The sequence below is a fragment of the Phocoena sinus genome, chromosome 11, assembly GCF_008692025.1.
Source record: "Phocoena sinus isolate mPhoSin1 chromosome 11, mPhoSin1.pri, whole genome shotgun sequence".
Classification (NCBI taxonomy): Eukaryota; Metazoa; Chordata; class Mammalia; order Artiodactyla; family Phocoenidae; genus Phocoena; species Phocoena sinus.
Genome location: NC_045773.1, coordinates 30623395 through 30651365, shown reverse-complemented (window position 1 = coordinate 30651365; position 27971 = coordinate 30623395). Strand labels below are relative to the sequence as shown.

The following is a 27971-nucleotide window of genomic DNA, read 5'->3' as shown; positions in this document are numbered from 1 at the left end:
GATACGCAAGAGGGAGGAGATATGGAGATATATGTATACGTAGAGCTGATTCACTCTGTTATACAGCAGAAACTAACACACCATTGTAAAGCAATTATACTCCAATAAACATGTTAAAAAAATGTTGTGCATATCTTAGCCACATGATATACTATGATTACATATCTTTTCTTGTGCATTTTTTTCCCCTTGTAGTTGATCACTGTTTTGTTTTGTCATGGGTTTTGCTACATTCCTCACATTAATTCTTTCCAAACTCCCCATCAGCACTGTAAAATCACAATTGATTTTGTTCAAACACACCATACTCTATCAGATACATTCTTTTCCTGAAGACTTTCCTCCTGGAAGCCCCATTTTTTTCTGCGAAAATATGGACTGACTGTTCTCTCCATGTGTTTTGTAAGTGTCATGCCTTGAATTCCTTTAACCATAATTCTGAAAATTTGCTTTGCTTTTCTATTGGATGAAATCTTCTGTTTCTTATAGGGTCCCCTATATGCCTTTTTCTTGATTTATTCCTTAATTTTTGTGGAGAATGTCTTCTGGATCTTTTCTGAGAAAGGATGTAAATAAATTTTTGAGACCTTGCATGTCTGCTAATATCTTCATTCTATACTTATTTAATTGATAGACTGGATGGGTGTAGAATTCTAAATAATAATTTTTCTAAATAATTTCCCTTTGGCTTCTGAAGATATAGTTTCAAGGTCTTCTACCATTTAAGATTGCTGTATAAAGTCAGACATCATTTTTATTTGTAACCCTTTGTATATAACCACTGTATGTATTTTAAAAAATCCTGGAAGCTTAAAGGATCTTTTTTTTTTTCCCTCCTGTTCTGAAATTACACAATAGTGAGTCTTTTTTTTGATGAGTTATGTCTACTGAAAATATCTGGCCTTCAATTTTGGGAAATCTTATATTTCATCATTTCTGTTTTCTCTAGTCTCTCATTTTGGAATCCTATTACTCTGATGGTTAACCTCTTGTACTACTAATATTCTTAACATTTCCATCCTATTTTCAGTTTTTTGAACGTCTTCCTTTTTATTTTATATTTTTGGTTTTACATCTCCAGAGGAAGACAATACAAGACAAAGTCTAAAAATAACTCTATAGTTTTTGATTTCAAGTGTGCAGCATTCACTTGAAACTTACCAGGCATACCAGGAGAGACAACACCAAGACTAAAACAGGCAATAGAAACAGACCCACAGGAGAGTCACGTATTGGAATTATGAGCCATGGCCTTTAAAAATAACTCTGATTAATATATTTCAGGAATTAGATAACAAAATAAAGGATTTCAGTTGAGGAATGGAAACTATAAAAAAGAATGTAATAAAATTCTAGAATCAAAAAAATAACTGAAATTAAGCATGTTAAAGTATGTATTCATTCAGCTCCTTACTAAATAGCCAAAGAAATGCCTACATAGATGCTCCAAGAGAAATGTAGAATGAATCAAGCAGCACTACTGGAAATAGCCTAAAATGGAAAAATTAATTGTGGAATATACATACAATGGCATACTATACAGTACTGAAGATCAGCACCAACATAAATGAATCTCTATGTGTACTGGGAAGAATGTATTTATGGAAGAGTATGTACCATATGATTCCATTTATATAAAGTTCAAAAATAGGTAAAATTAATATGTGGTGTTAGAGGTAAGGACAGAGTTACCTCTCAGAAGAAGGAAGATGACTATGATTGGGATGGGACATAAAGAGGGCTTCTAGGCTGCTTATAATGTTCTATTTCTTGATCTGGGTGGTGGTTAACAAATGTGCTCACTTTATGGTAATTCCTCATGCTGTATGCCTACAATTTATAAATGTTTCTATATGTATATAAAAGTTCATAATATAATATACTTCAATAAAATGTTTACTGGAGTAAAGCAGGAAAAATTATTATTTTATAGATGCAATATATTTTCTTAACTCTGAGAAAAACATGTATCTATTCCTAACTTATCTATTTACTTCTTCCTATTAGTTTTGGTGTCTATCTACCATATATTCGATGTACCTGAGTTCAGGCACTCTACTTAGTGTCTCTAGAGGATAAAGGTCCTGTTGCATGGTTATATGGAGTTGGAGAGGGGATCTGGGGTCTTATAGCAACCGATACAGAATTCTAACCAATCTACCTGTTTTTAGCCATACCCTTTATCCCTGCCTATAGCAGTACCTAGGGCTGACAGTTCCTTTTTTTTTTTTTTTAACATGATAGCTGTGTTAATATTGTTATAGTTTATTTTAAAAAAAAAGATATGTTTCAAGGGTACCACATTATAATTTGACATCTGTATACACTATAAAGTGATCACTACCACAAGTCTAGTTACCCCCTTCACCACAGAGTTGACCCCCTTCACCCATTTTGCCCACTCCCCCAAACTCTTCCCTTCTGGTAATTACAATCTGATCTCTGTAACTAGGAGTTTATTTTTGTTTTATTTTGTTTGCTCATTTGTTTTGTTTTTTTAGATTCCCCATATAAGTGAAATCATACAGTATTTGTCTTTCTCCATCTGACTTATTTCACTTAGCATAATACCTTCAAGGTTCATCCAGTTGTTGCAAGATTTTGTTCTTTTTTTGTGGCTGAGTAGAATTCCACTGTGTTTATATACCACAACATCTTTATTTATTCATCCATCAATAGACACTTAGGCTGTTTCCATATCTTGGCTATTGTAAATAATGCTGCAATGAACATAGGGGTGCATACATCTTAACGTTTTTGTTTTCTTCAGATAAGTACCCAGAAGTGAAATATCTGGATCATATGGTAGTTCTCTTCTTAATTATTTGAGGACTCTCCATGCTGTTCTCCATAGTGGCTTCACTGATTTACAGTCCCACCAACAGTGTATGAGGGTTCCTTTTTCTCCACATCCTTTCCAGCATTTGTTATTTCTTGTCTTTTTGATAGCAGTCAATCTTAGAGATCTGAGGTGATATCTCATTGTTGTTTTGATTTGCATTTCCCTAATAATTAGTGAACATCTTTTCATGTGCCTGTTGGCCATCTGTATGTCTTCTTTGGAAAAATGTTTATTCAGACCCTCTGCCCATTTTTTAGTCAGGTTTGTTTTTGTTGTCTGTATTCTTTTTTTTTTTTTTTTTTGGCTGTGTTGTTTCTTCATTGTGCTGTGTGGGCTTTCCCTTGTGGTGGCTTCTCTTGTTGCAGAGCACAGGCTCTAGGCATGTAGGCTTCAGTAATTGCAGCATGCAGGCTCAGTAGTTGTGGCACACGGGCTCTAGGGTGTGTGGGCTCAGTAGTTGTGGCTGTGGGCTCCAGAGCACAGGCTCAGTACTGTGGCACACAGGCTTAGATGCTCCACGGTATGTGGGATCTTCCTGGACCAGGGATCGAACCTGTGTCCCCTGCACTGGCAGGCGGATTCTTAACCACTGCAACACCAGGGAAGTCCCTTGTCTGTATTCTTTATGTATTTTGGATATTAACCACTTACGGGATATATGATTTGCAAATAACTCCTCCTGTTCAGTAGGGTGCCTTTTATTTCGATGATGATTTCCTTTGCTGTGCAGAAGCTTGTTAGCTTGATGTAGTTCCATTTGTTTATTTTTGCTTTTGTTTCCCTTGCCTTTGGAGTCAGTTCCACAAAAACATCACTAAGAACAATGTCAATGAGGGTACTATGTTTTCTTCTGGGAATTTTATGGATTCAAGTCTTACATTCAAGTCTTTAATCCATTTGAGTTAACTTTAATGTATGGTGTAAAATAGTGGTCTACTTACATTTTGCATGTGGCTATCCAGTTTTCCCAGCACCATTCACTGAAGAGACTATCCTTTCTCCACTGTATGTTCTTTGCTCCTTTGTTGTAAATTAATTGTCCACATATGTGTGTGTTTATTTCTGGGCTCTCAATTCTGCTTCATTGATCTGTGTATCTGTTCTTATGGTAGTACCATACTGTTTTGATTACTAGAGCTTTGTAGTCGAGCTTGAAATCAAGAAGCATGATACCTCCAGCTTTGTTCTTCTTTCTCAAGTTTGTCCTGGTTATTTGAAATCTTCCGTGGTTCCATACAAATTTTAGAATTATTTGGTCTAGTTCTGTGAAATATGCTATTGAAATTTTGATAAGGATTGCACTGAATCTTCAGATTGCTTTGGGTAGTATGAACTTTTTAACAATATTAATTCTTCCAATCCATGAGCACAGAATATCTTTCCATTTATTTGTGTCTTCTCTAATTTCTTTCATCAGTGTCTTATAGTTTTTAGTATTCAGATATCTTACCTCCTTGGTTAAATTTATTAATAGGTGCTTTATTCCTTTTGATGCAACTGTAAAAAGGGACTGTTTCCTTAATTTCTCTTTCTGACAGATCATTATTAGTGTATAGAAATGCCACAAATTTCTGCATATTGATTTTGTTTCTTGTGACTTTACTAAATTCATTCCACCATTTTTTCCGGAGAAGTCTTTAGGGTTTTCTTTTTTTTTTTTTGCGGTACGCAGGCCTCTCACTGCTGTGGCCTCTCCCATTGTGGAACACAGGCTCCGGACGCGCAGGTTCAGCGGCCATGGCTCACAGGTCCAGCTGCTCCACGGCATGTGGGATCTTCCCAGACCGGGGCACGAACCCGTGTCCCCTACATCGGCAGGCGGACTCTCAACCACTGCGCCACCAGGGAAGCCCCTAGGGTTTTCTATATATCATATCATGTCTTCCACAAATAGTGACAGTTTAACTTATTCCTTTCCAATCTGGATGCCTTTTATTTCTTTTCCTTGCCTAACTGGTCTTGATAGGACTTCCAATACTATGTTGAATAAAAGTGGTGAGAGTGGGCATCCTTGTCTTGTTCTTAATCTTAGAGGAAAAGATTACATCTTTTCACTGTTGAGTGTGATGTTAGGTGTGGGCTTGTCATACATGGTCTTTATTAGGTTGAGGTAGTTTCCTCCACACCCACTTTGTTGAGAGTCTTTATCATAAATAAATGTTGAATTTTATCAAATGCTTTTTCTGTGTTTATTGAGAAGATGGCTCTTATTGTAGTTCCTCTCTGTTTCTTTCTTCTTCTCTTTCTCTCTTCCTTTGTGTCTCAAAGGTTTTCTTTAGTGCTATGTTTAGATTCATTTCTCATTTTCTTTTGTGTATTTGCTATAAAGTTTTTGTGTGTGTGGTTACTGTGAGGTTCACATACAGCATCTTATGTAAACTGTAGCCAGTTTTAAGTTGGTGGCAACTTAATTTTGAACACATTCCACAGCTTTATCTTTTTACTACCGCTCCCTGTGTTTTGTACTTTTTTTTTTTTTTTTTTGCGGTACGCAGGCCTCTCACTGTTGTGGCCTCTCCCATTGCGGAGCACAGGCTCCGGACGCGCAGGCTCAGCGGCCATGGCTCACGGGCCCAGCTGCTCTGCGGCATGTGGGATCCTCCGGGACTGGGGCACGAACCTGTGTCCCCTGCATCGGCAGGCGGACTCTCAACCACTGCGCCACCAGGGAAGCCCCATGTTTTGTACTTTTGATGACATCTTTTTGTATGCTTCCCTTAACTAATGATTGTAATTTTACTATTTTGGTCCTTTAATCTTCATGCTTGCTTTATAAGTGATTGATCAACTACCTTTATTATATATCTACCTTTTCTTAGTGAGACTTTCACTTTCATACATTTTCTTATTATTAATTAGTGCTATTTTTTATTGAGCTTAAAGAAGTCCCTTTGATATTTCTTGTAGGGCTGGCTTAGTGTTGATGAATTCCTTTAGCTTTTGTTTATCTTGGAAACTCTTACTCTCTCCTTCAATTCTGAATGATAACCTTGTTAAGACTTCTCGGTTGGACTTTTTTTCTTTTTAGCACTTTGAATATGCCAAGCCACTCTCTTCTGGCCTGTACAGTTTATGCTAAAAAAATCTGCTAAGAGCCTTGTGTGCTTTAGTATGTAACGAGTTCTTTTTCTCTTGCTGCTTTTAGGATTCTCTCTTTACCCTTAACTTTTACTATTTTAATTATAATGTGTCTTGGTGTGTGTGTCTCTTTGGGTTCATCTTATTTGGAACTCTATGCTTCCTGGACCTGGATGTCTATTTCTTTCCCCATATTAGGGAAGTTTTCAGCCACTATTTCTTCAAATAATTGTTTTGGCTCTTTCTCTCTTCTCCTTCTGGGATCCCTATAATGCAAATGTTATTTCACTTGATGTTGTTCCAAAGGTCCCTTAAGGTATCTTCACTTTTAAAATTTTCTTCTCATTTTGCTGGTCGGTCTGAGTGATTTTCATTGCTTTGTCTTAAGCTTACTGATTCATTCTGCTATCTCATCCAGTCTGCTGTTGAACCCCTCTAGTGTATTTTTCAGTTCAGTTATTACTTCTCTTTGGTACTTTCTTATACTTTCTCTTTGTTGAAGTCCTCACTGTGTTGATTCATTCTTTTTCCAAGTTTGATAAGCAACTTTATGATCATCATTGAACTCTTTGTCAGGAGACTTCTTATCTCTATTTCATTTTTTTCTTTTTCTGAGGTTTTATCTTATTCTTTCAATTGGAACATATTCCTCTGTCTCCTTATTTTGCTTTATTCTCTGTTTGTTTCTATGTATCAGGTGAATCAGCTATCTCTCCCAGTCTTGAAGGAGTGGTCTTATTTAGGACATGTCCTGTGGGTCTCAGAAGCACAATCCTGCTTGGCCACCAGAGCCAAGCATTCAATGGCTGCCTCCCTATGTGGGCTGTGTGTGCCTTCTAGTTTTGGAGTTGCGGTGGTACACTGGTGGGTGGGGCTGTTCCCTAGACTGGCTGCAGTGCCCAGCCAAGGCACAGCCCTAAGGGTGGGGTTCCCAGCAGGGTGGGCCCACTGGCATAATAGATTAGAGGGAGAATTCCAAAATGGTGCTTGCCAGCACTGACATTACAAACTAGCCCAAGATTGCAAAGTGAATCAAAAATTGGCAGATTAGGGCTTCCCTGGTGGCGCATTGGTTGAGAGTCCGCCTGCCGATGCAGGGGACGTGGGTTTTCCTGGGAGTGTTTCAGTCCTGCGAGAGTGTCCCAACTGGTTCTTGCCTCTCCAGCAGACGCTTCGAGATTAGTAAGTAGGACCCCTTCACCTATGATCCATGTGCTTTTCAATTGGTGTTTGTGTCCTGTGGGTCAACTGGTTTTTGGGTCTGTTGGGTCTGCATGTGAGCCCTTTAAGAGTGGGTTTCTGATCCCTGCAGTTCTATAGTTTTCCTGGACATATTCCCCACTGGTTTTCAAAGCCAGGTGTTTTGAGGTCTTGTCTCTCCTGTGTAGGACCTAGTGGTTGGGGTGCCTGATGTGAAGCTCAAATATCCTTCTCCTCAGGGAAAAGATCCATAACCTTGTGATCGCTCCCATTTGTGGATTGCTGTGGCTGGGGTGTGGTTTTTTTCCCTTGCGCAGACTTATCTCTGCCTCTCCTACCTGTCTTGATGCTGTCCTTTAACCCTTTGTTGTGGAGACTCTATTCATCCTGTTTTCAGGTCCTTTCTGAGACAATTACTCCATATGTGGTTGTAGATTTGTTGTGTCTGTGGAAGGAGGTGAGTTCAGTATCTTCCTATGCCATCATATTGAACCCTCTCCTAGGACAGCCAAGTCTTTATCCTCCCTGAGGTTCTATGTTATGAATCTTACTGGTAAATCTCTCTGAAAACCTAAAAGTTTCAGCTTTCTCTGCTCTTTTAAGTCAGTTGTCACTCCTCAATCTTACAGAATTTATGAACATTTTTATCTGTTGTTATCTCCTCTTCATCCTGGTGGATTTATATGTTATAATTTTATTGCAGCTTAAGGGAGAATCAGAGATAAAAACATGTATTTAATCTGCCAATTTTTTTTTTTTTTTTTTTTTTTTGCAGTACGCGGGCCTCTCACTGTTGTGGCCTCTCCTGTTGCGGAGCACAGGCTCCGGACGCACAGGCTCAGCGGCCATGGCCCACGGGCTCAGATGCTCTGTGGCACGTGGGATCCTCCTGGACCGGGGCACGAACCCGTGTCCCCTGCATCAGCAGGCGGACTCTCAACCACTGCGCCACCAGGGAAGCCCTAATCTGCCAATTTTTGATTCACCTTTTTCCTTACATTTATGAAAAGTATTAATTAGGTTATGATTTACCTCTTATGATCTGATGTAGAATTCACCTATATTTCTATAAATTTTGAGGTTTCTTATTAGCTGGGTGCCATTTTTTTTTAAATGAAATCTTTCACTTTCTTGTATAGCCTTTAAGTGGTATGTGAGTGGTCATACTTCCTGGCTTATGATCTTTTTGTGGAACTGTAACTGCATTGCTGTGTTTTATTATCAAATGAAATTTACAGTGTTCTGTTCCACAGAATGAAACACAGAAGGATTTCATAGGCACTCATCCAGATGGAGCACAAATCTAAAGTCTACATGCAAACTTCTAAGAAATCACCTTTGCCATCTTATGTGCAGTCCTGTTTCCTGGGCTTCTAGAATTGATTTTGTTAAAATAATCCCAGATGAAAATCAAAAGAAGCAATCAGTAGTTTCTCAATACTTTCAGTTGTTTAAAACTATCTTAGCAGGAGAGTTTGTGCTGCTTTATGAATTCTAGATGGCTCAGTTTCCTACAGAGTATATTTATTAATTGTTTAATGAGTAATTAATGTATTATTTCCAGTTTCTTTAGAAATAATATGAGGAATAACTCAACCATCTTTCTATTTTAACATGATCATTAGAAAATTAATATAGTAATATAATTTCAGTCAAGATGAATAAGCTCTAGAGATCTGCTATACAACACTGTACTTACAGTCAACAATATCATATTGTATACTTTAAAATTTGTTGAAATAGATCTCATGTTAAGTGTTCTTTCCACAATTAAATAGAGTAAGATAAATTTTCAAAAACCACTACCATGTACTCTTACTGTCCAAAGGCATGTCTCATTTTTAAAAAATTGAAGAATTAAAAAATCTTGATAGCAGCTTGAACATACCATCTTTATCAGCAGTGTCTTGAGGCCTGCATTTTAAAGTGAAGATCTTCCGTAGCTTACAGTTAGCTGAGACAATAATTCCATCCAGTGACTGGAAAACTGCTCCTTTGAATATTTCACTGGTAAATGCCACCAGGTCAATGCATAGATTGCACCACTAAAATTAAAAAGGGAAAGAGGAGTAAGTACTATGTAAAATCACATAAATGAAATGCAAAGTCCAGAATTGAGGCAATTGTCTGGATCAACCAGCCCCAAACCAATTTTCCCCTTTAGGCAAATCTATCTGTTTTGGCTTCGATTTTCTTAAAAATTGTCTTGATTCTTCCAAAGAAATCATCATGATCTAAACTGTACACTGGTCATCTGGCTAAAGAGTTCCCATTGTGAGACAAGGCTTTGACAACTTAGGGAGGTAACTCTAGATCAGAAGGCAGTATGCTAGTGGGAAGCTAATTGTAGATGCATTAGACCACTTAAATCTTGAAAATCAAGGATAAGTAGCCAATTGTTCCTTCAAGAGGACTAATTTGATCAAAATTAGCCACTTATATTTGTTAAAAAAAAGCACGGATGAAACTGAAATTAGAAGCTGGGTCTAAACTGCAGCCATTGCTGTTTATTCATAACCAATTAACCTATTGTACAGAAATAGATTCTTCTAAATAATTTGTAATTATGCCAGGTATTTGTCAGTTTTTAAAGTACTCTTGCAGGGACTAATTTCTGCCCATTAAATAATTAGACCCCTCAATACTTCATCAAATAAATTTTCTAAATTGTCTTACTGAGTTAAAGAAAAGGAGCAAATAATTGTTTAGTAAAAAATTATGACATATACAAGACAGCTGGGCAAAAGCAGAAAAAAGGATTTTTGCAGTTAAAAGAAAAGTAGTATTTAAAATTGTCTGTGCTAAATATAGATCAATGGAACAGGATAGAAAGCCCAGAGATAAACCCACACACATATGGTCACCTTATCTTTGATAAAGGAGGCAGGAATGTACAGTGGAGAAAGGACAGCCTCTTCAATAAGTGGTGCTGGGAAAACTGGACAGGTACATGTAAAAGTATGAGATTAGAACACTCCCTAACACCATACACAAAAATAAGCTCAAAATGGATTAAAGACCTAAATGTAAGGCCAGAAACTATCAAACTCTTAGAGGAAAACATAGGCAGAACACTCTATGACATAAATCCCAGCAAGATCCTTTTTGACCCACCTCCTAGAGTAATGGAAATAAAAACAAAAATAAACAAATGGGACCTAATGAAACTTCAAAGCTTTTGCACAGCAAAGGAAACCATAAACAAGACCAAAAGACAACCCTCAGAATGGGAGAAAATATTTGCAAATGAAGCAACTGGCAAAGGATTAATCTCCAAAATTTACAAGCAACTCATGCAGCTCAATAACAAAAAAACAAACAATCTAATCCAAAAATGGGCAGAAGACCTAAATAGACATTTCTCCAAAGAATATATACAGATTGTCAACAAACACATGAAAGAATGCTCAACATCATTAATCATTAGAGAAATGCAAATCAAAACTACAATGAGATATCATCTCACACCAGTCAGAATGGCCATCATCAAAAAATCTAGAAACAATAAATGCTGGAGAGGGTGTGGAGAAAAGGGAACACTCTTGCACTGCTGGTGGGAATGTGAATTGGTACAGCCACTATGAAGAACAGTATGGAGGTTCCTTAAAAAACTACAAATAGAACTACCATATGACCCAGCAATCCCACTACTGGGCATATACCCTGAGAAAACCATAATTCAAAAAGAGTCATGTACCAAAATGTTCATTGCAGCTCTATTTACAATCACCAGGAGATGGAAACAACCTAAGTGTCCATCATTGGATGAATGGATAAAGAAGATGTGGCACATTTATACAATGGAATATTACTCAGCCATAAAAAGAAACGAAATTTTGCTATTTGTAGTGAGGTGGATGGACCTAGAGTCTGTCATACAGAGTGAAGTAAGTCAGAAAGAGAAAGACAAATACCGTATGCTAACACATATATATGGAACCTAAGAAAAAAAAAAAGGTCATGAAGAACCTAGGGGTAAGACGGGAATAAAGACACAGACCTACTAGAGAATGGACTTGAGAATATGGGGAGGGGGAAGGGTAATCTGTGACAAAGTGAGAGAGTGGCATGGACATATATACACTACCAAACGTAAAATAGATAGCTAGTGGGAATCAGCCGCACAGCACAGGGAGATCAGCTTGGTGCTTTGTGACCACCTGGATGGGTGGGATAGGGAGGGTGGGAGGGCGAGAGACGCAAGAGGGAGGAGATATGGGAATATATGTATATGTATAACTGATTCACTTTGTTATAAAGCAGAAACTAACACACCATTGTAAAGCAATTATACTCCAATAAAGATGAAAAAATAAATAAAAATAAAATTGTCTGCTTTGATTAAAATATTAGGCTCCTCCATTATTTGCTTAGAAGCACAGTTTATATAAGGTCTATTTTATTAACTTATCAAAATTAAAAGATATATTAATTGATAAAGGAAATAATAATGTCATTTTAAAAGTGAAAATCCATTTAGAAGTATTGATTTTAATATGGAGGAGAACCTGAGCTTGTTTCCATAGTAGAAAAGTAAAAGAGATTGCAGTAAATTATTGATTAAATATGTAAAATTATTTTCTTTATATATGTCTCAACAGTAACATTTTATTCCCAGGTGATGAGAATGCTCTAGTCTTTTGGGGAAAAAGGAGTCAGTTGTAATAAAAGGTAGGAGATAGGATTGAGTGTGATGTAACAATGAGACTGGCTTGATCAGCGGAATGGTGTGCTCTGGGGAAGTGTGGGAAGTAATGTGGGAGAGGGCAGTGAGGCCAGGTTCTGGAGGAGCTGGAAGATCAAGAAGAGAAACTTGGATCCTAGAGGGTCAAGTGTCACTGTGGTTCTTGAAGGAGAATGTGAGAAAAGTATAGTATTGGAAGTCTGGACTAACCCTGACGCAGGAATGTTTGGGGTGGTAGAGTGGTACTGGGAAGGAGGCTGAGGCAGAGTAGAGACAGACTGAGGCACAGAAGCACCAATTAGTCTCCATCAGTCATTTAAGCATGAAGTGAGGAGGGTCTGGTTTGAAGGCTAGCATAGGAAGTGAAATGTAAGGGACAAATCCAGTATGCATGCCATATGGTGAAACATCATGGCTTGGTAAAATTCAGGTTATATGGAGGTACTGGGGTTTCCAGCTATCCAACACTAATTATTAACATTATTATACTAGCGTTATTATTGTTGTTACAAATTTGGGTTCCATTCCTTAAAAACTTAACATTATGCCCCAATTCCAATCTTTCAGCTGGTTTGTCCCATCAGGAATCGCATTCATCCATTCCTCCCCACAGGTGCTAAGTGCTTATCAGGTGTTAGACACGGGCTTAACAAAAGTTTTATACAAAATGTAGCCCTTTGTCACTTTTCCACTCATGCAATCATACTGTCAACTTTTAACCCTTTTTTCTCTCTGTATTTTAAAATAATACCTCTTGATTCATCAATTTTAGACATTATCTGCTGACTTCCTATTATGGTAGATAAGATTTTTAGCTCACTTATACACCTAACTTTCCTGACTCCATCCTCCCTAGATAATTATCTCTCATTCTTTCTCTTTCTCTTTTCTTTAAAATTCATATTCTGTGTTTTCCTTATTGTGACTATGGAAATATTGTACACAACTGAGCCAAGTGATGCTCTATGATTACCTTTCCTTTCCTTATGCAACTTCTTTAGATTTCTAGAGTTAATAACTGCTTTTAAATTATCTTTCTTTTTTGAAATAAATATTTTGAGTCTTCCTACATCTAGGAAATGCTTGGAGGTGACATCTGAGTTTCGTTTTGAACAACTAATAAGGGCTTCCAGGCCCAGGGAGGTATGGGAATGTGTTGGGCATTTTTTCTCAGGACCCTCCCCCTTTATTCTCTGCTTAGATGAACCCTCCAGCTGGCTGCACCTGAAGACCCAATCAGAATCTGCCAGATCTGCTTGGGAATTGGTGTCAACCTCCTTTAAACAGCGCAAGTCCAGGAAACCAGGCCCTTACCTTCTACACCCATTTTTTTCTCTTTTTTCCCACAGTTTTATTGAGACACAATTGACATCACTGTATAAGTTTAAGGTGTACAAGTGTGATGATTTGATTTACATGTATTGTGAAATGATTACCACAATAGATTTAGTTAACATCCATCATCTCATACAGATACAACAGAAAGAAAAAAAACCATTTCTCCTTGTGATGAGAACTCTCAGGATCTACTTTCTTAACAACTTTCCTATATAGCTCGTCAGCAGTGTTAACTATAGTCACCATGCTGTACGTTACATCCCTAGTGTTTAGTTATCTTATAACTAGAAGTTTGTACCTTTTGATTACCTTCCTTCAATTCCTGCTCTGCCCTCACCCCTGCCCCCCACTACATCTAGTAACCACAAATCTGATCTCTTTTTCTATGAGTCTGGTGGTTTTTGTTTTGCTTTGTTTTCATTAGAGTCCACATATGAGATCATACAGTACTTATCCTTCTCTATCTGACTTACTTCACTCAGCATAAAATGCCATCAAGGTCTATCCATGTTGTTGCAAATGGTAGGATTTTCTCACTTTTTTATGGCTGAAAAATATTTCATTGTACATATATGCCACAACTTCTTTATCTATTCATCTATAGACGGACACAGGTTGTTTCCATGTCTTGGCTCTTGTAGATAATGCTACAATGAATATGGGGGTGCAGATATCTTTTTGAGTTAGTGCTTTTGTTTCCTTTGACTATGTTCCCAGAAGTGAAGAATTGCTGGATCATTTGGTAGTTCTATTTTTAAGTTTCTGAGGAACCTCCATACTGTTTTCCATAGTGGCTATACCAATTTACAATCCCACCAACAAAGCACAAAGGTTCCCTTTCCTCTGCAATCATACACATTTATTTCTTGTCTTTTTGATGATACCCATTCTAACAGGTATGAGTTATATCTCACTGTGGTTTTAGTTTGCAATTACTTAATGACTAGTGATGTTGAGCATTTTTTCATATACCTGTTGGCTTTTTGTATGTCTTCTTTGGAAGAAGGTCTATTCAGGTCCTTTGTCCATTTTAACTGGATTATTTTTTTGCTATTGAGTTGTATGAGTTCTTTGTATATTTTTGATATTAACTCCTTATCAGATATATGGCTTGCAAATATTTTTTCCATTTCATAGGTTGTCTTTTCACTTTGTTAATGGTTTCTTTTGCTGTGCAGAAGCTTTTTAGTTTGATGTAATCCCAGTTGTTGTTTACTTTTGATTTTGTTGCTTGTGTTGTAGGTGTGATTTATACACTTCTTATATATCCCAGTCAAACTGCTTTTATTCCCTCTGCCTGGACTTCATGCTTCATGGAAAGTATTCAACGAATAATGGTATGCATGTGTGTGTATGAATATACGAAGACACGCATATACATACATGCCTACACAAATACTTTCAATCTTTCATTATATCATCATTTGACAAACACCATAAATGTGTGAGAACTGGTAAGTTATTTAGTGAATCCATCTCTTAGAAGTACAGATGGGAGTAATTCCTAAAAAAGATGGGGATATCTTTCACAAATCTTCCTTGGTTAGAGGAAATAGAAAATTTTTTTTAGTTTAGTGGATAGAATATTTTTTTTTGGTTTAGCTGATATTTATAAAGGTTACAATTTTCATAAGCTTCCACAAATAACTCATTATTCATATAAATTCTGTGATAATTTTCTGAAGTTTTAGAAAAGAGTACAAACTCTCTACTATCAACAGGTGGGTTATCTGAATTACAGCTGATCTTTATAAAATATTTTCATTATCCTTGGGGATATCATTCACTCTTAAAATCCCTTTTTTGACATTTTTCTTGATCTCTAATCACTTTATTCCTATGTACAACTCTAGGCCATCAGGGAAGAGCTCTTGATCTAAAATATTTATAATTATGGGTCCTTAAGAAATAAACACAGGAAAGACAGCAATCTTGATAAAGAAGAGACAGTTCTGTTTAGTTTGTTTCTTGGATTGATAAGAGAGTTTATGGTATTTAGTCCCAGCATGGAATTTTACGTGAAACAACTGACTGCCAAAGGGTGAAAGCATTATTCAAAGCATCAGTTTCTAGTTTTTACTGAAATGTTTTGGCCATATGGCTTCATTGTACTGGTGAAACACATGCATGCACGTGCACACACACACCTCTGCGCACACACACACATTCAAGAGCTTGCAATAACAAGCTCTTGGTTGTCCCAGAACTCTTTTGATTTCCTGTGCCCCTATTCTCTGCCAATACCGTAGGAAAGATCTGAAGACAACTGGATTCATTTTGCCTGTGTGTAAAGAGCCTGAGTCGCTAACAGTACACAACTCTAGCCAGCATTGCCTTGCTAAAAAGGAATGACAAACAAAAAATTACAATTTCATAACCTAGAAATCCTAAAGTGCATCTTTCCCCAGAATTTTAGAACCTCATTCTGTTTTCATGCTCCTGAAATAACAAAAAACAAGGTTTTAAGACTGTTATTCTTGCTCCTTTTAAAATAATTTTTCACTTTAGCTTTAATTTCTCAAGAGAAAATCTGATTACAATGATTTTATCTATCTTTTTCACCATCATATTGTGTTTATTAAGTGGTGTAAGCAGAGAGATTGCAATAGTAATTTCCACATGGTCAGGGGAAGTAATTACCTTTTACTAGTGTATTAAAAGCAATTTCTCCAGGAAAAGTAAATCACCACAAGTCCTTATATGTAGAGAGGGGAGTTGATGACTGGAGGTCGGGGCTGCCAGGGTAGTAGCTCATGGCTGAACCAAGGAAAGGCAAATTCTTTGTAGAAGTGTCATCATTATACCTGTTCAGCAATCAATCTCTACCTCCAGTTCCTATCCTCCTCCAGCAAGCTATCTCTTCCTGAAACAGCTGTCCCATCTTTCTCTTGCTAATCCTCAAGTCACCCTTTCACTGTGCCCTTTGAAATTCTTACTACTGAAAAGTACCTATATTCTTTATATTCTTCTAAGGGTCCTACACACCTTACCTTAACTGAAACCTGGCTTTTCTCTGAGATATTACTTCCCCTTCAAGTCTGGAGTTGAAGTTCACATATGCAGTTCACCTGCGCTTCTACAGCCCCCTATTCTGAGGCCATGGGGCGGGGTGGCACTAGAAGAGAGTTTGCTCTTCTGACTGGGAACCTCTATCTTCTTTGAAGGCTGAGGCATTGCAGAGACAGGCTCTTCCACCCTTTCAGCTTCACATCACACCCCAGTCACTCCTTCTACCTCCTCAGGTACACAAGCACCATCCTATACACACATTCCTGGAAAATACTGGGACCAGGTTCATCTTACCTTCTGATTCAACACCCTAAAAGTCCCTTAACCTTTTCTTAAAGTCTTCCTCTCCTCTTCACTCCTTAATCCACTCACGTGGCCATATTTTGAGATTTAATTTAATTACCCTGAAATACTTTAAAAATTCTGAATTATATTCTATTCCTTTATCTGTCTGTCAACTCCTTCCAGTTAACCTCTACTGACGACACCTTTTAAATATATTCTTCAGAGGGATGCAAGAGTTTGGGCCCTGGAGCCAAACTGTCTGGATTTGGATTCCAGTTCCACCACTTACTAGTTATATAATCTTTGCAGTTACTTGTCCTCTCTGTGCCTCTCTTTCCTTATTTGTAAAATGGTGATAATAATGACAAATCTCTCATACAGTTGTTAGGATTCAATGTTTAAATACATGTAAGCACTTCTAATAGTGCCTAGCATATGGTAAATGCTCAATATATGTTAACCATATGATCTTTTTGACGTTCACACCGTGAAATTCATAGACATTGAGGGTACAGTTCAATGAGTTTTCACCATTTCATACAGCTGTATGCCATACCCTATCAAGATATAGAACATTTCCATCACCGCAGACTGATCTTTTGCGCAGCTCTCCTATCAATCTCAGCAGTCATACCGTTTAAGGGCAAGTACTAACTTCTTTCACTTTAGGTTAGTTTTGTCTATTCTATTACTTTATATAAATGAAATCACAGTAAATGGCTTCTTAGAGTTAGGCTAAGACTTGAGGTTCATCAGTGTTCTTGCATGTACTGGTAGTTCATTCTTGTTTTGCTGAGTAGGAGCTCACTATGAATACACCACAATTTGTTTGTTCAGTCTTCTGTTGTCGGACACTTGTGTTATTTCAAGATTTCGGCTATCATAAATAAAACTGTTGTGAAATTCAAATTTGTGTACACATATTTTCATTTCCTTGAATAGACACGAAGAAGTGGAACTGTTGGGTCAAAGGGTAAATGTTTAACTTTATGAGAAACTTCCAAAGGTATTTCCTATTCTAGGACCTTTGAATTTCTATGTAAATTTCAGAAGTATCTTCTTAATTTCTTAAAAAAAAAAAAAAAAAAAAAAGAAGCCTGTTGGGATTCTAACCGAGATTAGATTGAACCAACAGATTTACTGAGAGAGTATTGGCAACTTAACAAATACAGTCTTCTGATTCATAAACAACATTCCCCCATTTATTTAGGTCTTCAGTTTCTCTCAGCAATGTTTTATAGCTTTCACTGTAAAGGTCTAACATATATTTTGTTAAATTTATTCCTGAATATTTAATATTTTTCATGGTATTGTAAATATTTTTAAGATTTAGAATTTTCAATTGTTTACTGCTACAACTTTGTATAGAAATATATAGAAACAAATGATTTTGGTATACTGCCATTGTATTCTGTGACCTTGATAAACTCAATTACGTTACTAGGTTTTCTTTAGTTTTTGTCGGTTCCCTAGAATTTTCTTTTTTATTAAAACATCTTTATTGGAGTATAATTGGTTTACAATGTTGTGTTAATTTCTGCTGTAAAACAAAGTGAATCAGCTATATGCATACATATAGCTCCATATCCCCTCCCTCTTGTGCCTCCCTCACACCCTCCCTTTCCCACCCCTCTAGGTGGTCACAAAGCATGGAGCTGACATCCCTGTTCTATGCAGCTAATTCCCACTAGCTATCTATTTTACATTTGGTAGTATATATATGTCAATGCTACTCTCTCACTTTGTCCCAGCTTCCCCTTCCCCTTCCCGTGTCCTCAGCTTACCCTTCCCCTCCCCGTGCATTTTCTATGTCTGCGTCTTTATTCCTGTCCTACCCCTAGGTTCATCAGAACCATTTTTTTTTTTTTTTAGATTCCATATATAGGTGTTAGGATACGGTATTTGTTTTTCTCTTTCTGACTTACTTCACTCTGTATGAGACTCTAGGCCCATCCACCTCGCTACAAATAACTCAATTTCGTTTCTTGTAATGGCTAATATTCCATTGTATATATGTGCCACATCTTCTTTATCCATTCATCTATTGATGGATACCTAGGTTGCTTCCATATCCTGGCTATTGTAAATAGTGCCGCAATGATATTGTGGTAGATGACTCTTTTTGAATTATGGTTTTCTCAGGGTATATGCCCAGTAGTGGGATTGCTGGGTCAGATGGTAGTTCTATTTTTAGTTTTTTAAGGAACCTCCATACTGTTCTCCATAGTGGCTGTATCAATTTACATTCCCACCAACAGTTCGAGAGGGTTCCCTTTTCTCCACACCCTCTCCAGCATTTATTGTTTGTAGATTTTTTGATGATGGCCATTCTGACAGGTGTGAGGTGATACCTCATTGTGCTTTTGATTTGCATTTCTCTAATGATTAGTGATGTTGAGCGTCTTTTCAAGTGTTTGTTGGCAACCGGTATGTCTTCTTTGGAGAATTGTCAATTTAGGTGTTCAGCCCACTTTTGGATTGGGTTGTGTGTTTTTTGGATATTGAGCTGCATGAGCTGCTTGTATAATTTGGAGATTAATCCTTTGTCAGTTGCAACGTTGGCAAGTATTTTCTCCCATTCTGAGGGCTGTCTTTTCATCGTGTTTATGGTTTCCTTTTCTGTACAAAAGCTTTTAAGTTTCATTAGGGTCCATTTGTTTATTTTTATTTCCATTGCTCTAGGAGGGGGGTCAAAAAGGATCTTGCTGTGATTTATGTCATGGAGTGTTCTAAGAGTTTTATAGTGTCTGGCCTTACATTTAGGTCTTTAATCTATTTTGAGTTTATTTTTGTGTATGGTGTTAGGAAGTGCTCTAATTTCATTCTTTTACATGTAGCTGTCCAGTTTTCCCAGCACCACTTATTGAAGAGGCTGTCTTTGTTCCATTGTATATTCTTGCCTCCCTTATCAAAGATAAGGTGACCATATGAGCATGGGTTTATCTCTGGGCTTTCAATCCTGTTCCATTGATCTATATTTCTGTTTTTGTGCCAGTACCATATTGGCCTGTAGTTTTCTTTTTTTGGGGGGGACATCTTTGTGTGGTTTTGGTATCAGGGTGATGGTAGCCTGGTAGAATGAGTTTGGGGGTGTTCTTCCCTCTACTCTATTTTGGAAGAGACTGAGAAGGAAAGATGTTAGCTCTTTTCTAAATTTTGATAGAATTCACCTGTGAATCCATCTGGTCCTGGGCTTTTGTTTGTTGGAAGTTTTTTTTTTTTTTTTTTTTTTTTTTTTTTTTTTTAATGCGTTACGCGGGCCTCTCACTGCCGTGGCCTCTCCCGTTGCGGAGGACAGGCTCCGGACGCGCAGGCTCAGCGGCCATGGCTCACGGGCCCAGCCGCCCCGCGGCACGTGGGATCCCCCCAGACCGGGGCACGAACCCGCGTCCCCTGCATCGGCAGGCGGACCCCCAACCACTGCGCCACCAGGGAAGCCCTGTTGGAAGATTTTTAATCACAGTTTCAATACCAGTGTTGTGACTGGTCTGTTTATATTTTCTACTTCTTCCTGGCTCAGTCTCGGAAGGTTGTGGTTTTCTAAGAACTTGTCCATTTCTTCCAGGTTGTCCATTTTATTGGCATATCATTGCTTGTAGTAATCTCTCATGATGCTTTGTATTTCTTCAGTGTTAGTTATTTCTTCTTTTTCATTTCTGATTCTGTTGATTTGAGTCTTCTCCCTTTTTTTCTTGATGAGTTTGGTTCATGGTTTATCAATTTTGTTTATCTTCTCAAAGAACCAGCTTTTACGTTTATTGATCTTTGCTACTGTTTCCTTCATTTCTTTTTCATTTATTTCTAATCTGATCTTTATGATTTCTTTCCTTCTGCTAACTTTGGGGTTTTTTTTTTTGTTCTCTCTCTCATTGCTTTAGGTGTAAGGTTAGGCTGTTTATCTGACGTTTCTGTTATTTCTTGAGGTAGGACTGTATTGCTATAAACTTCCCTGTTAGAACCGCTTTTGTTGCATCCCATAGGTTTTGGGTTATTGTGTTTTCATTATCATTTGTTCCTAGGCATTTTTTGACTTCCTCTTTGATTTCTTCAGTCATCTCTTGGTTATTTAGTAACATATTGTTTAGCCTCCATGTGTTTGTAGTTTTCAGTTTTTTCCCTGTAATTGATATCTAGTCTCAGAGCATTGTGGTCAGAAAAGATACTTGATACAACTTCAATTTTCTTAAATTTACCAAGGCTTGATTTGTGAACCAAGATATGATCTAACCTGGAGAACGTTCCATGGACAGTTGAGAAGAAAGTGTATTCTGTTGTTTTTGGATGGAATGTCCTATAAATATCAATAAAGTCCATCTTGTTTAATGTGTCATTTAAAGCTTGTGTTTTCTTATTTATTTTCATTTTGCATGATCTGTCCATTGGTGAAAGTGGGGTGTTAAAGTCCCCTACTATGATTGTGTTATTGTCGATTTCCCCTTTTATGGCTGTTAGCATTTGCATTATGTATTGAGGTGCCCCTATGTTGGGTGCATAAATATTTACAATTGTTGTATCTTCTTCTTGGATTGATCCCTTGATCATTATGTAGTGTCCTTCTTTGTCTCCTATAATAGTCTTTATTTTAAAGTCTATTTTGCCTGATATGAGAAATGCTACTCCAGCTTTCTTTTGATTTCCATTTGAATGGAATATCTTCTTCCATTCCCTCACTTTCAACTTATATGATTGTGACCCTAGGTCTGAAGTGGGCCCCTTGTAGACAGCATATATATGGGCCTTGTTTTTGTATCCATGCAGCCAGTCTGTGTCTTTTGGTTGGAGCATTTAGTCCATTTACATTTAAGGTAATTATCGATATGTATGTTCCTCTTACCATTTTCTTAATTGTTTTGGGTTTGTTATTTTAGGTCTTTTCCTTCTCTTGTGTTTCTTGCCTAGAGAAGTTCCTTTAGCATTTGTTGTAAAGCTGTTTTGCTGGTGCTGAATTCTCTTAACTTTTGCTCATCTGTAAAGGTTTTAATTTCTCCGTCGAATCTGAATGAGATCCTTGCTGGGCAGAGTAATGTTGGTGGTAGGTTTTTCCCTTTCATCACTTTAAATATGTTCTGCCACTCCCTTCTGGCTTCCACAGTTTCTGCTGAATGATCAGCTGTTAACCTTATAGGGATTCCCTTGTATGTTATTTGCTGCTTTTCTCTTGCTGCTTTTAATATTTTTTCTTTGTATTTAATTTTTGATAGTTCGATTAATACGTGTCTTGGTGTGTTTCTCCTTGGATTTATCCTGTGTGGGACTCTCTGCACCTCCTGGACTTGATTATTTCCTTTCCCATGTTAGGGAAGTTTTCAACTATAATCTCTTCAAATATTTTCTCATTCCCTTTCCTTTTCTCTTCTTCTTCTGGGACCCCTACAATTTGAATGTTCATGCATTTAATGTTGTCCCAGAGTTCTCTAAGACTGTCCTCAATTCTTTTCATTCTTTTTTCTTTATTGTGTTCTGCGGCAGTTATTTCCACTATTTTATCTTCCAGGTCACTTATCCGTTGTTCTGCCTCAGTTATTCTGCCATTGATTCCTTCTAGAGAATTTTTAATTTCATTTATTGTGTTGTTCATCATTGTTTGTTTGCTCTTTAGTCCTTCTAGGTCCTTGTTAAATGTTTCTTGCATTTTCTCCATTCTATTTCCAAGATTTTGGATCATGTTTACTATCATTACTCTGAATTCTTTTTCAGGTAGACTGCCTGTGTCCTCTTCATTTGTTTGGTCTGGTGGGTTTTTACCCTGCTCCTTCATCTGCTGCATATTTCTCTGTCTTCTGATTTTGTTTAACTTACTGCATTTGGGGTCTCCTTTTTACAGGCTGCAGGTTTGTAGTTCCCATTGTTCTTGGTGTCTGCCCCCGGTGGGTGAGGTTGGTTCAGTGGCTTGTTTAGGCTTCCTGGTGGAGGGGACTGGTGCCTGTGCTCCTATGGGTGGGGCTGTATCTTGTCTCTCTGGTGGGCAGGGCCGTGTCTGGTGGTGTGTTTTGCGGTGTCTGTGAACGTATTATGATTTTAGGCAGCCTCTTTGCTAATGGGTGGGGTTTTGTTCCTCTCTTGCTAGTTGTTTGGTAAGGGGCATCCAGCACTGGAGCTTGCTGGCCGTTGGGTGGAGCAGGGTCTTAGTGTTGAGATGGAGATCTCTGGGAGAGCTCTGGCCGATTTACATTATGTGGGGCCGGGAAGTCTCTGGTGGTCCAATGTCCTGGACTCGGCTCTCCTACCTCAGAGGCTCAAGCCTGACACCCGGCCAGAGCATGAAGACCCTTCTAAAACGAACAGTGCTCACGGTCTTTTCCGTCCACAACCCAGAGGGATTCATCCAGCCTAGCGTGCTGCTCTGTATCTTTCAGCTCACTGATCCCAATCCAGTGTTCATGCACACTGCATGCATTTGAGACACTCCAGGGAGAGTCTCTGCATGTCTGAAGTAAGGTCCCGGAGCAACACCTCACTGTGTGCAGCAGACAACAGGCAGGACATGAGCAGTCCTCTAGAATTTTCTACAAGATGATTATGTTGTCTGCAAAGAAAGAAACTTTTATTTCTTCTTTTTCAATCTGTATGTTTTAAAATTTCTCTTTATTATCTTATTGCACTTGCTGGGACCTCTAATGCAATGCTGAATCGAAGCAGTCAGTGTGGATATCTTTTCTTTGTTTCCCGACTTAGGAGGTAAGTATTGATAGTATTTCACCATTAAGTATGATTTAGTTGTAGGTTTTTTATAGAGGCCTTTTATCAGGCTCAACAAGTTTCCTTCTATTACTAGTTTGATGTGAGTTTTCAGTTTAATGGCTAATGAATTTTCATCACATGATTTTTCTACATACATTGAGATGACTTTATGACTTTTTCCCTTTATTCTGTTAATGTGAAAAATTACACTGACTAATTTTCAAGTGTAAGACTAACCTTGAATTCTTGGAATAAATACCACTTGGTCATGATGTTAAGGATCCATGTGTCTATGTTCTTGAGTGATACTGATTTATAGTTCTCTTTTGGGATTTAATATATTTCCTGGTTTTGGTATCAGAATTATGCTGGCCACATTTTATTAAGTGAAATGAAAAATGTTCCTTCTCCTTTATTATCTGAGAGACAGTATTATTCTTTCCTTAAATGTTTGGTTAGATTTACCCATAAAGCCATCCAAACCTGTATTGTTTTGTGGGAATGTTTTAAATTACACATTCAGTTTCTAAAAATAGATATAAGGCTACTCAGATTTTCTATTTCTTTTAGTAGCAGTTTTAGTAATGTGTCTTTAAAAGAATTTTCCCACTTAATCTAAGTTGTCAAATTTATTAGTATACAATTGTTCATAACATTCCCTTATTTTCCTTTTTCCTTACATTCATTCTTGATATTGACAATGTGTGTGTGTTCTTTTTTTCTTGATTAGTCTAGATTTATCACTCACTAAATATTTTCAAAAATCCAAATTTGGTTTCAGTGGTTTTTCTCCATTGCCCATTTTCCATTTCATTGACCTATTCTCTTGATTATTTCTTTCTGCATACTTTAGATGCCTGTAATGCATCTCACAAATTTTAGTATGCTTTATTTTCATTACCATTTAAAATTAATAAAAATATCAGTTAAAATATTTGCTAATATTCCCTGTTAGTTTTCTTTTACTTATAGGTTATTTAGAAGTATGTTGCGTTATTTTCAAGTACTTGAGGATTTTTCAGTTATATTTTTGTTACTAATTTCCATCTAATTCCATTTAGCCACAGAATGTACTTTGTATGATTTCAGTCTTTTTAACTTTGCTGAGATTAACACAGCCTGAAATACCATATATCTTGGTGAACATTCAATGCATACTTGAATATAGTGTTATTCTGCAATTGTTAGATTAAACATCCTAGAAATGTCAAATAAGTCAGGTTGACTGATAGCATTTTTCAAGTTTACTGATTTTCTGTCAATTTCTGAGAGGGGAGTGTTGAAATCGTCATCTATAATTGTGTTTTTATCTTTCTCCCTTCAGTTCTGTTACTTTTTGCTTCATGCATTTTCAAGCACCGTTACTAGCTATGTACACATGTAGGATGTTATATCTTCTACATGTCTGACCCCCTTATCATTATGAAATATGCCTTGTTACATAATATTCCTTGTCCTGCAGTCTACTTTGACTGATATTAATAGAGAGCCATTCTAGCTTTCTTATAATTTGTGTTTGCAAGGTAAAACTTTTTGTATTAAAATTTTTTTAACCTACCTGTGTCCTTAAATTTAATGTGCACTGCTTATAAACAGAATATAATTGTCTCACTTTTTATTCAACATAACGATTTCTGTTGGAGTCTTTAGTCCATTTCCATTTAATGTAATTATTCTGATGTGTTTGAGTTTAAGGCTACCAATTTATTTGTTTTCAATCTGTCCCATCTGCTCTTTGTTTAGCTCTCCTCTATTTTGGACTGAATATATTTTTAGTGCCCCATTAATTTCCTCAATTTGTTGATTAGCTATATTTGTTGATTAGTTGTTCTTTTACTTTTTTCTATGGTTGCCAAAGTTTGCAATATGAATCTTTAACTTCTAACAATTTAACCCTGAATAAATATTAGAATATCTTCTGGATTAGAACCTTGTAAAAGTATACTACCATCTCTGTGTTATTATTGTCACATATTTTACTTCTACATTGTTATTTTTGCTTTCAACTATCAAATACTTTGAAAGAATTTATGGTATGAATAAAGACCTTTTAGATTTACTTATTAATTTACCATTACTTGTCCTCTTCATTCTCTCGCTTAGATCCAAATTTCTATCTGGCACATTTTTTTCAGCCTGAATAACTTCCTTTAATATTTCTGTAGTGCAGGTTTGCTGGTAACGAATTCTCTCAACTTTTTAGTCTGAAAATGTTTTTTTGCTCCAATTTTTGAAGAATATTTTCACTAGATAAAGAATTCTAAGTTGACAGGTTTATACATTTTTTTTCCCTAGCACTATTTCATTGCCTTCCTACTTTCATTGCTTCTGATGGAAAGCTGGTGATATGTTTTATCATTGTTCTCTTGTGTATAATTGATTTTTTCTCCTCTTGCTGCTTGTTTAGATTTTATCATTGATTTTTAGCAATTTAATTATGACATACTGTGGTGTGATCTTTGTGGGTTTTTTTTTTGTTTTTTGTTTTTAGTTATGATATACCATGGTGTGATCTTGGTGTGGTTTTTGTGTGTTTCTCAGCTCATAGTTTGTTGAGCTTACTGGATCTATGGGTATATTTTTCAAAATCTGAAAAATTTCAACCATGATTTCTATAAAGTTTCTTCTGCTCAATCTCTTTTTGCTCTCCTTATAGTACTCCAATTACACATATATTAGACTGACAGATACTGTTTCACAGGCCATTCAGACTATATTCATTTTTTTTCCAGGCTTTTCCCCTCTCTCTGTGCTTCAGTTTGAAGAGTTTCTATATTCTTGACTTCAATTTTACTGATATTCCCTAGTGTTTAACTTAGTGTTAAGTCTATCCAGTGAAACTTTCATTTCAACATTGTATTTTTCCAAATTTCTTTTCATAGTTTCCTTTTTCCATTGGGGTTTCTTAATTTGCTCCTTCATTATGTTCGAAGTTTCCTTTAAATCCTCTAATATATTTATAATAGTTATTTTAAGGCCCTTGAATTTTTATTCTGTGATTTTTCTCCTGGTTATGGATCATGTTTACCCAGTTTGCCTATCTAGTATCCGTTTTTTAAAAATTGTATTCTGGATATTATGGCTACTATGTTTTTGGGCTTTTGGATTTTGTTGTTTTTCTTAGAAGTGTCCTAAAGATGTTCCAGGTGGAAGTTTATTTGCAGATCATCTTGATTTTGATGTGAGTTTTTATATTTGTTAGGTCAGGTCTAAGGTAACCTTTTCTCCAGGACTAGATAAGCTCCATTTCTAAGTAAAATTGTCTTTCTGGAGTTTCTCCTGTATGTGTTCAGTGATACCTATTCACTCTGGCCAGTACTCGAATATCTCCTAGCCCTGTGTGTCACAGCTGCTTAGTAGGTGTTCTTTCCCCAGGGGCTCGTCTGTGATTACTTCATGGGGTCCTACTGTAAGGATGCACAATGGTTCAAGAAGACCCTGATGCATATTTCTGAAGCTCCTCTCAGATACACTAACCTACAAATTCTGGCTACCTCAGACTCAGTCATCCTTAACTCTGATCTCTTTATTCAGCAAGATGCCATGCTCTGTCTGGGCTCCCATCTCTGCACTGCAGTCCAGAATAGGCCTTCAGAAAGCTTGGGAATATAGGACTCATTTCATTTGTTTCTCTTTTTTAAAAGTATGTTGCCTGCTATCCAAATGGTTGAAAAGTCTTATTTCAAATATTTTTTCCAACTTTATATTTGTTTACAGTAGGAAGGACAGTTTGATACCAGATATTCTGTCACGGGCAGAAACAGCAACCTAAGCCGTCATTTAAGCTCCTACAGGATATTTCCCTTGTTGGTAGCACATGTACTTTGCCAATTTCCAGCCCTAGATTAATTCAGTGCCATTTTCTCCCTTTTTTTTCACTGATTTAAATCCTGAAGTATCTTTTATATCTGTTCTCCTCTTCTACTTCTTTGCTACTACACTAATTCAGGCTAGTATGACTCACCGGGACTTCACACAGCCTTTTAATTGGTCTCTCTGCCTCTAGCTCTTTTTATTCTGACATTGTACTCATTTTCGAGAATACAGATAATATTGTGAAACTTCTCCAAGTTAAAATTTAAAAAGAAAACTCTAATGGACTAAAAATTTAAATTTCTTATCATGGCTTTCAAGGCCCTTCATGGTTTCATCCAGTCTTCTTTTCCAGCACTGTGATTCTGTACATTCCCATTATACAACCCAGTTAAGGGATCAAACGTGACATGAACTTCCATGCTTTTATTTGTGTGCATTCACAATTTAGCACAAATATCTCCACTTATAACACGCTCCAACTTGGCTAGAAAAGTCTGATATTTTCCTTTAGCAGCATTTGTTTCCTAAGACTAGTTTGGTGTTAACCACTGCCCATCATCATTAACTTGTTTATATGTTTGCCTCCTCTGCCTATTATAATCTCATGGATGAGAAGACTGTGCACCATTCACCTTCAGATTCACATCTTTTGGCACAGAACTTGGCCTACAGCAGGGGCTCAAAAGGTATTTGTTAATTGAAATAAACTGCAAGTTCAGATGTTTATTATGATAACATATTCACAAATTAATAAACATAGATTCAGGTCAAGAGAAAATAGTAAAATGATAACAATATCAACTAACACTAACTAAGCACTTACTATGAACTTGGTACTATTCTAAGTAATAACTCATTTAATAGTAACAACTCCTCTATGAAGTAGGTTCTATAATTGTCAGGACCTAACCAATGAGGAAACTGAAGCACACAGAAATAACTGACTTGCCCAAGGGCCCACAGACAGGAAGTGACAGCTAGGTTTCAAACCCCTACAATCTAGCTCTCAAGGCCACATTTTACCTCTAACACTACTCA

General features: G+C 36.9%; 1 protein-coding gene across 5 annotated transcripts in view; it reads right to left on the bottom strand.

Moving 5' to 3' along the window:
• Positions 1–27971, bottom strand: part of CFAP20DC (CFAP20 domain containing) — a 265217-nt gene that overhangs the window by 137899 nt on the left and 99347 nt on the right. For all 5 annotated transcript variants that reach the window (XM_032650317.1, XM_032650318.1, XM_032650319.1 and 2 more), the window contains exon 6: positions 9009–9165. In XM_032650317.1, coding sequence (XP_032506208.1) covers positions 9009–9165 — 157 coding nt within the window. The remainder of the gene's footprint in view (positions 1–9008; positions 9166–27971) is intronic.